The sequence below is a fragment of the Belonocnema kinseyi genome, chromosome 2 (genome assembly GCF_010883055.1).
Source record: "Belonocnema kinseyi isolate 2016_QV_RU_SX_M_011 chromosome 2, B_treatae_v1, whole genome shotgun sequence".
Taxonomy (NCBI): domain Eukaryota; kingdom Metazoa; phylum Arthropoda; class Insecta; order Hymenoptera; family Cynipidae; genus Belonocnema; species Belonocnema kinseyi.
The window spans coordinates 9,551,310-9,561,949 of NC_046658.1; the positions used below are offsets into that span (position 1 = coordinate 9,551,310).

The following is a 10,640-nucleotide window of genomic DNA, read 5'->3' on the forward strand; positions in this document are numbered from 1 at the left end:
ACTTTTTTTTAATTGATGAATTTTCTCATTATACTTATTTATAATTATAACTTATATAATAATATACAATTTTCTAGTTGAATTCAAAAATGTTGTCTTTTTTGGTGTATCTCATTTAATTTACGAGAAACGAAAGGATATTTTAAAGCCTTCAGACCATTTAAACGAGCTTCCTGGACCTTTAAAAATATCTACCTGAGTGCCTGCGGAGAATATCTTTGAGATTCTTTGACCTAAAGAATCTTTAGTATATACTCAAAGATTCTTTTCGGTAGGGTAGAGTCTACTGCTAATTGTGAAAAAATTCCATTTTCAGTTTCTAAAATATGAAAACCTGCTTCGGTCAACATAGTGAGTTTCTGATTGCGGGTAAAAAAAGTTTAATCTAAAAAAATTAACCAATTCCGAGTAAATTTTTCAAGTTTTGTGACTAAAATTTCACAGAGTTTAAAAATCGGCCTTGGGTATCGTTTATAAATAGAATGTTCAATTTTTTACAAAAATAAAAAGTTGATTGAAGGTCTTGAGACATCACAGGGTGAAAAAATTATTTATTTATTTTTTGATAAGCCAATAAAAATAAGAAAATCTTTTTTTTTTTGTAATGAAAGATATTAATTTAAAGAAATGGTGATATTGAAAGGGATAAATAATTATCAATATTAAAGTTAAAATTTTAATACTTTTTTTAATTACTATATTAGATTAAGAGATTTTGAATACATTCCACACAACGTATATCAAAGTTTAAACGAAATTTTATACAATAAACCCGATTTTGTAAAAATATTGGTTTTCTAGTTCTGCATACTGTCACCATCTGGTTAATACTCTCAAAACGTGATTACAAGAAACTTGCGAGAGGGGTGGGAGTCCCTGCTATAAGATACGTATCCCATCAGCATCTTAATCATGTATATATGGCGAAAGCTGTCCACCGAAGTCTTGCACATGAATCCACATGAATCTTGTAAGAACTCTTACGAAGATCCCGCCGGGATCCCATCGGTTTGTGTGGACTGGGATTTTCTGAGTTCGCTTTCGAAAGTACATTATAATTTATTATTAACTGACGCTTTCGCTAATATGTGTAAAAAAATAACATACAAAATGTTTTCCGCATGATATTAATGAGTTTTGCTTTGCTTAAAAGAAAGGTTTTTTACCATTTTTTTTGTTTGGCTTTATTATAGTTTGTTTTGAAGAAACACCTCTCTCGGGAAAATTCACTCACCTGAAGCATCTTGCGAAACTAGTCCATTCTGATCCACCACCTGACACAGCCCTTTGGAGAATGCCGACTTCGAAAATGTTTATATTTACAAATATATTCAAACGCATATTGAAAACGTTCAAATAATTGATCTTTACAATAAAATAAAAAAGGTGGTCAGTCAAACAGTGTTCTTTTCACTACACTTTCTCCCAGAGAATGGCTTTTTGGGCGATTGCGTGCTACTGCGCCAGAACACCGCCTACAAGTATATATACTTAACAGCGTTGTTCTACGGCATGTACGCATGTACATGCATGCGTGCATGCATGTATATTTGAATGGATGCAAGCAGAAGCGCCTGCGACTTCCAGGGAAGAATGCGGGTTCAAAACAGTCGAAAATTATGCGCACAGAGTGAAATGTTACCAAAGGCAGTAAAAACGAGAGCACGAGAAACCTTGAATCGATGACTCGTTCGCACAGCTTCAAGCTTCTGTAATTACTGGACGACAAACTCTCGAGTACGAAATATTTATATAGGTATCCCTTCCAGCCAGTGGCGCCGTGTTTAAAAACAATTCTTGATGAGACACTTAGAAGAGGAGTTCTACATTAAGGTAAAGATATTAGTTTTATGTGAAAAATGGCTTTCGCGGATCTCATCAAATTTCGTCGTCTTGAGGCCCCCTGAGTCTGAAAAAAAGGTTTTTACGGCGATGTCTGTGTGTCATTTTCGTTGTTGCCGTTGTTCTGTCTGTATACCCGATAACTTTCCAAAGACTAATCATATTGAATTGTGCTTTGGCACACAGTTTGAAGGCCCAAAATGAAAGATCTTGTTCGTTAACCAGCCATTTTTGAAAAGAATTCTAATAGAGCATTTGCAACAATTTTGAGACCACTTTCTTTAAGATTAAAAAATTCTATTGACAGGTATTTATGCCAGACAATAATACGAACAATTTATCCCTATGACTTTTTGTGATAAAATAAAATTTACCAAAGTTATAGAATTTTCAAAATCCAAAAAACCAAACGAAAATGGACATTTGAAGCCAAATAAAGCGTACTATAGGAAAAAGTCATGAACCAGCGGGCACAAAGTTTTAGAACGTAATTGGAACGTCATAAAAACTTTTCTTGGACGTACAAGTCAAAAGACGTCATTTGAACGTCTTAAAAACTGTCCTAAGTCAAACCAAATAATGTTCTAAAAACGTTTTATTTTCGAAATACGTCTTTAAAACGTCTCTAGAACATTTTATGTTTATGGAACATTATATGGACTGAATTAGGACATTTTTAAGGCGTTCTAAAAATGTTCTTTAAGGTCATTTGATACTTAGAAAATTGTCGATTTTACCAGTTTTAGGTTCTCCCGACTTTTTTTCTAGAATAATAAATATTTTGTCTTAAAAAATTGGGAAATTATAGTGAACATACTGACGGACGTCCCAACACACTTTTTTTGTGGGTTAATTCAAAAAAGTTTTAATTTAGAAAAATGTGATTAATTTGCATAGCGCTTAGGAAATAGTATCGATATTTTCAGTGTTAGATTCCCCTGGCTTTTTTTTTGGGTTTAAGAAATATTATGCCTTCAAAATCTGGAAAAATAGCGAACATGCTAACGGACGTCCCTGCACACTTTTTTGTGTTTTTTTTTATCAAAAAATTTTTTATATTGCTAACAACGTGCATGTATATTTCGAGGTTATGTGTGTTACAATTCACCCGAGCGTTACTTCCAAACTATATAATATTTTTGGCCGAAAACTTTGGACCCTACCGAAAAGAATCTCTGAGTATACACTAAAAATTCTTTAGGTCAGAGTAGCTCAGAGAAATTCTCCGCAGGCAATCAGGTGGATATATTTTAAGATCCAGGTAGTTCTTTTAAATGTTTTAAAGGCTTTAAAATGTCCTTTCCGGAATTGAAATAGCAATACGATCATAAATAACAAGCAGAGAGTCTGAAATTGAAATAAGAATTCGATCATAAATAACAAGCAGAGAGGCTATATCAATATAGTAGCCGACACTCAAGGGTCCTTTGTTAAGCTTTCGGATTAAAATTTAGAAATAGATTTTTTTTTAATTTCATAGTTAACAGCCTAAAACATAATAATTCGGAATCTATGGGTTTCGATGATTTCAGATACCTAACTTTTTTTTAAATGCTTAAAATTGGAATTAATACAACGTTTCTCGTAAATGGAATGAGATACGCCAAAAAAGACAACATTTTTTAATTCAACTAGAAAATTGTATATTAGTATATAAGTTATAATTATAAATAAGTATAATGAGAAAATTTATCAATTGAAAAAAAGTGTTAATAATTTGAAAAGAAATTTAAAAAGGGAGAGCGGATTAGCCACGGCCAACTACTGTAAATAACTCTGCCCGCCCGGTACGTGACGAATACAAAAGGAACATTATATTATCATCGCACCACTCTTAAAAGGACCACTAAAAGGATCTTGAAAAGGACCCAAATCTCTCAGACTATCTCCGAGACTATATTGTTTCAAATCGACTCTATTTATAGACTCAAATGGGCCAGGCTATTTCGCTGGAGAAAACTCAGAGATTTCTTTCGGTAGGAGACTTACAAATAAACATAGTAACTAATCTCTCGGAACTACCCTACCGAAAGAAATCTCTGAGTTTTCTTTAGCGAAATAGCTTGGCCCATTTGAATCTATAAACAAAGTCGATTTGAAACAAAATAGTCTCGCAGATAGTTTGAGAGATTTGGGTCCTTTTCAAGATCCTTCTAGTGGTCGTTTTAAGAGTGGTGCGACGGTAATATAATGTTCCTTTTGTATTTGTCACGTACCCGGCGGGCAGAGTTATTTACAGTAGTTGATCGTGGCTAATCCGCTCTCCCTTTTTAAATTTCTCTTCAAACTATTAACACTTTTTTTAATTGATGAATTTTCTCATTATACTTATTTATAATTATAACTTATATACTGATATACAATTTTCTAGTTAAATTCAAAAATGTTGTCTTTTTTGGCGTATCTCATTCCATTTACGAGAAACGTTCTATTAATTCCAATTTTAAGCATTAAAAAAAAAAGTTAGATATCTGATGTCATCGAAACCCGTAGATTCCGAATTATTATGTTTTAGGCTGTTAACTATGAAATTAAAAGAAATATATTTCTAAATTTTAATCCGAAAGCTTAACAAAGGACCCTTGAGTGTCGGCTACTATATTGATATAGTCTCTCTGCTTGTTATTTATGATGATATCCTTATTTCAATTTCAGACTCTCTGCTTGTTATTTATCATTACACTGAAAAAATCGATACTATTTTCTAAGCGCTATGAAAATTAATCACATTTTGCTAAATTAAAACTTTTTTAATTAACCCAAAAAAAAGTATGTGGGGACGTCCGTTAGCATGTTCGCTCTCATTTCCCAAATTTTTAAGACAAAATATTTATTGTTCTAGAAAAAAAGCCGGGGGAACCTAAAACTGGTAAAATCGACAATTTTCTAAGTATCACATGCCCTTAACGCTCGTGCCCACTGGGAAGAAGAGACGCGATACTCTGTAACTGCCTAAAAAAAATTGTCTTAATAACTTTTTGAATTTTGTTTTAAAAAATCTAAAATTTAAACTTTGATCGAAAAAAAACTAATCAAAAAGCAATGACTCTATTTCGTGGGCAAACAAAGTAAGATACGAAAAGACATAATTTGAAAAAAATGTTGCACCTGAAAAAGGTCTACAAATTTATCTTAAATTAATTTTTCATAGGATAATGAGTTTTTTTTGAAAAACATTGATGAAAATAAGAAAATTACATTTGTGTACAAGCGATACAAGCTACGATAATAAATAAGAAAAAATGTATTCAACCAAAAAAGATTTACAAATTTTGTACGAATATTTTTTAATAGGTAGCGTAATTTTTCTTTTCATCATAAAAAACACGATTAAAAAATTTTAAAATTATTAAAAACAGGGCGATATGAATAAGCATGTTCCAATTTTTATGTATATTATGAATTTTCATTATATATATTTATTGAAATAATATAAGTTTTAGCGCAGCTAAGTATAACATTTAATGCGAAATAAGACGCAAATAATGAAGTAATCATGATAAATACAATTTGTACTTTATTTTGCAATTTCTGAATAAGCAAAAACCAAGCAGAGGTATATAAAAAATATATTATATTTGATATACACTGAAAGAAATTTAATAACAATACTTGCTATTTCATTATAAATAATTGATATAGTCTATTGCGATTTGGGGAAATCGCGTAGATATAAAAATTATGGTTAGCGTTATTACAAAAGTTTACAATTAGAATATCAAAACTTAATATATAAAAAATAATAATGATATTATCGAATTATATAAAAGCAATTGCAGAAATTAAAAGTTTGAGGTATATAAGTTAATATAAAGATTCTAAAGATTAATATAGTTAATGAGTACGTGAAAAGAAATAAGAGATATTTTTATTTTCTGTGATAGACGCTAACAGAAATTGTAAGCTTCAGTTAATGAAATTACGAATTACTATATCAAAAAATTCGAATAGCTCCGATAATTTGCCGAGGTTAGCCGAATCTGCCGATGATTGAAAAAAGACAAAAAAACCTATAGATATTTTTGGATTTAATTTAATCCCACTTTTGAGCTGATTAAAACAGAATATTTTCCTGTTTATACTTTTAATTTTGAATGTTTCTAAGTAGAGTTATTGATCACCATGCCGTTACTCACAAATTCAAAAACTTTCACCATTTAGTATATAAGGAATCTTCAAACCCCTTCTTTCAACGTGATTTGCATGCGATGCGTGTGTTTATATGTATATTAATGCATACTTTGTATATGCGCAAAGGATAAGTTAGTTGCATCAGTGAATGTTCGTACTACATTGTTATGAATACAAATACTAATAATGATAATAATAATGTGCGTATTAATGTGATTGTGCAGCATAAGTTGACGGAGATTCACGACGGGTTTAAGAACTTGTCCTTTTCGTATTTTCGCCCGCCACATTCTTTTAGACCCTATTGCAAATACCTATAGAGGTCACTAATATGATTCTATATAAGGATCCTACAAGTGACCTATATAGGATCCTATATAGGGTCACCTATATAGGTCAGTATAGGAGCCACCTATAGGAAATGAAACAGCTTCCTGCATAGGAAATTATATAGAATCCTATTAGTGACCTAGATAGGACAGATGATGAACTGGAAGTGTTGCGCTGTAGTTTCCTATAGCAGATCAGCGGTGCAGTAGTTATTTTTGACTATCCGATTGCCTAGTAATAGGAACCTGTACAGGTTCTAATATGGATTCTAACGTAGGAAGAAGGAACCTATATCCTTAGCATAAAATCATTTAGGATTCTATAAAGGTTCCTATGCAAGAAACTGTTTCATTTCCGATAGGTGGCATCCATACTGACCTATATAGGTAACCCTGTAAAGGACCCTGTATAGGTCACTTATAGGATCCTCATATAGAATTCTATTAGCGACCTTTACAGACACCTATATAGGTATTTGCAGTAGGGGAATGACTAGCTTAAATGTTGTTTTTCAAAAATAAAACAAAAACTACTTACCCTATTAAAAAATAATTCCTGAAAAATTTGCTATTCTTTTTTAGGTGCCCAATTTTGGTCAATTTATCTCTTGTCGCATCTTGCTTTGTTTAACACAAAATGGAGTTATTTCTTTTCCATTACTTTTTTTACGATAAAAATTGAAATTTTCGATTTTTTGTTAGCAAAATTTAAAAAGTTGTTTAGACAATCTTGTACGGCCTTGAAAAAGTAACGTTTTTCTTCTTCAGTCTTTTTCCCATATCGCGCTTCGCTTCGCTACAAATGTTCATTTTCGTTTGGTTTGGTCCCTTCTTTTCATATCCTTATAAAGCGTGCCAAAGGGGAATCCAATCAAATAATTCCTTTAAATGTTACCGTGTTTACAGACTACAACGACAACGACGGCAACGACGACAGACAGACACTGACGAAAAAACTGTCTTTTTTCTGATTTAGGGTGTCTCAAAACTTCGACCTTTGATAGAATCCGCGAAAGTCATTTTTCACATAAAACCAATACTTTCTCATTAGGATGAAAATGTAAAAAAGTTTTTGACTAATCAGTTAAGAATAGTATACTAGTAGTATACTATTCAGCATAGTACAGTTAAGATTTTGCTACCACCTTCAATTTAGTCTTGCAGTTTTGGGCTGATAGCTTGAAAGAAAATCCGCAAGGGCACGACGTGCCACCTTTCGCGCAACCAAAGATTTTTTACTTAGATGCGGCAAGGGTCAGGAGTGAGGACGGCCGATATATATACGTAACTACGTTTTCGAACATATCGAGGTGCTGCTCTCTACAACTTTTCTTCGTTTCTATGGCAACCGCGTCCACACGATCATATCAAATGGCGGGGTGGGGCCACGGGGCACACTGAAAATTGTTGAATTCCCAAACCGAACGTGATTTTCTGTTTCTCGCGTTAGCCTTCGCCATCACTATAGCAATCTTTACTATAGCTGAGTCGGTCGGCTGGCTCTGTACGCCAAAAATGTTGTGAACACTGAATTACTCGATGAATTACCTAATTATATTCAAATTAAAGAGGGCCTAAAAATATTCTACTTTTATTATTATTTTGAAATTAATTAATTTCTCTTACTTTTGATTTGAAAAGAGAATTTTTGAGATAAAGAAAAAATAAATTAAAAAAAATTCTTTTCGTACTTCAGAATTGTAACGAAATTTCAAAAACTTTATTGTTGCACATTTGTCTTTTTGGCTCAAAAATTCATCTTTTTGTTTAAAAATACTAATCTAATTTGCTCGAAAATGAAATTAAACGAAATGAAACGAAAAAAGAAATGAGGAGAAAGGGTTGGGGAGGAGTTAGGATAGGGAAGGAAAAGGTATATACACTGGAATACGCAGACGACATAGTGTTGATGGTAGAGGATGAAGAAGGGTTGGAGGGATTAATGACAGGATTAGAGAAATACTTAGATGGGAAAAAGCTGAAGGTAAATGTAGAAAATACAAAGATAATGAGGTTTAGAAAAGGTGGGGAAAGGACGAAAGAACGGACAGGGCGATGGAAAGGAATAAAGTTAGAAGAAGTCAAAGAGTATAAATATTTGGGATATATCTTACAAACGAATGGAGATCATATAGCTCATATAAGATAAGGGATAAAAAAAGCAGCAGGGGTAATGAAACAGATATGAGGAATAGGAAAAAGAAGGTTTAAAAAAATTGGAGAAGGAGAATGTGGTTATTTGATACGCTGGTATGGCTGGTATGGTATGGGAGGAAAAAGGAGGGGAGTTGGCGAGAAAGTGTTTGATTGAGGTAGAAGAGAGGAGAGGGACGGCGATTGAATTAACGAGATGGGAAGAAGAAAGGAGGGAGTTCTTTAATGATAGAGAAATAGACGACGGGACTGGAGTAAACTATGAAGAATTGGAAAAAAGGGAGAGGGAAAGACGATTAATAGAAAGATGGGGAGCGATTGAGAAATCAAAATACAATAAATGGTATAAGATGATAAAAAAGGAAGGGGTGCCAAAGTATTTAGAAAAGGGATGGGGAGAGAGAAGGTGGACCAGAATAGCAAGATTTAGATTGGGAAACGAGGTAAGGGAGGGGATGTACTAGGAAAAAGAAGAGAACAGAAAGTGTAGAATATGTGAATGGGAGGAGCAAACATGGGAGAATGTACGGGAAGGATGTAGGAGAGGAATGAAAGATAAAGGAAGCTGGCAAGAAAATGTGGTTAAGATTCTAGGGGAAGATGGATTAGGAGAAGAATGGATGAAGGAGTTGGCGGGTGCTAGAGGAGCGAATGAGAGAGAATGAAGGGATGCACGTGAAAAAAGGTAAATGCAGATACAAAAAAGTGAAAGAAAAAGAAAACGTAAGTCGCTTAGATTAGAAGCGTAAAAATGGTAAGTAAAGATAAGATAAATGTTAAGTAGACTAAGGTGCGTTTGCGTTCTTATGCTCTCTCTCTCTCTCTCTCTCGCTTGCACACTCGCTTTCGTTCGCTCGCTCACTCGTTTGCTAATAAGTCCTAAATTTCGCTATCGCAGGAAATAAAAATAAGAAATTAGATATAGGACTTTATGTAAATAGTTGTAAATAATTGTATATATAGAAAGGATAAGAATGTAAAAACAATACAGATATAAACGGAAAGATTTTAAGGAATGGAAGTCATGTAAACCCTTAGGGGACACATTATGAATAAAGAAAAATAGCAACTGTTTTTGCTTAAAATTTAATCTTCTTTTAAAATTCGGCCATTGGTTTGAAAATTTAACTATTTTATTAGAATTGGAACTATTTTATTAATTATTTAATTATTTTCTTAAAAATGTAACTATTTTGTTAAAAAAATCATCATTTTTGGTCAAGAATTCAACTGTATTATTGAAAATTCATCTTTTTGGTTAAAAATATAACGTTTTGTGGGTTTAATGCATTTTATTTGAAATTTGAACTAATTTATTCAAAAAAAGAATCAACAACTTGGCTTTTGGTTAAAATTTATGTACTTTGTTCAAAGTTCGTATTTTTTAGTGAAAAATTAATGTTCTTCTTTACATATCCATATTTTAGTTCAAAAATTTTTGATGATTTAAATTTATTTTTCAACTTCCCAGTGGGCACAAGTGTTAAAAAAGATCCTTAGAACGGCTTAAAAATGTCCTAAATCAGTCCATAAAACGTTCCATAAACATACAATGCTCTAGATACGTTTTAAAGACGTATTTTGAACATGAAACGTTTCCAGAACATTATTTGATCTTACTCAGAACAGTTTTTAAAACGTTTAAATGACGTCTTTTGAATTGTACGTCCAAGAAACGTTTTTAGAACGTTCCAATTACGTTCTACCATTGTGTGCCCACTGGGTTGTTTTAAAATGATAAAGGTTGTTAATTAAAAAATTTCAATGATTTTCGTCCTCAATAAATTTCAAGTTAAATTATTTTTTCCTACTATCTTAATTTTTAATCTGATTGATTGAAAACTGACTGAATAATATTAAAAATTATATGCAGTTAAAAATTTAATTTAAGTTTATATACATTTCCATAACCACATGTCGACCTGTGCTATTGGACTTCTATATGCATCAGATATAAAGACAGGGGACAGTTATAGAGTTTGTAGTGGTGTAATAAACTTCGAATTTTATGGTTACATCATTCCTATTTTAAAGTTCGCAGAATAATGTCACTTCTTCCTTACTCTGAAGGTATATTTCAATGATAAGATTATCCTTGAATTTATTTTTAAATGTGACAATGAAAAAAACGAACAAAATATATCCCCCCCCCCCCTCCGAGAATTCGCAAGACATATGGAAATG

At 32.3% G+C, this 10,640-nt stretch overlaps 1 protein-coding gene across 2 annotated transcripts in view; it reads right to left on the minus strand.

Moving 5' to 3' along the window:
* LOC117167456 (glutamine synthetase 2 cytoplasmic-like) overlaps positions 1 to 10,640 on the minus strand; it is a 168,604-nt gene that overhangs the window by 61,828 nt on the left and 96,136 nt on the right. Inside the window, exon 1 of one of the 2 annotated variants that reach the window (XM_033352410.1) lies at positions 1,235 to 1,702. The exons of the other annotated variant lie outside the window; for it this stretch is intronic. Within the exon in view, the coding sequence (XP_033208301.1) occupies positions 1,235 to 1,341 (107 nt within the window). The 5' untranslated portion in view covers positions 1,342 to 1,702. Of the gene's footprint in view, positions 1 to 1,234; positions 1,703 to 10,640 lie in introns of those variants that run through there. 2 annotated transcript variants of the gene reach the window in all.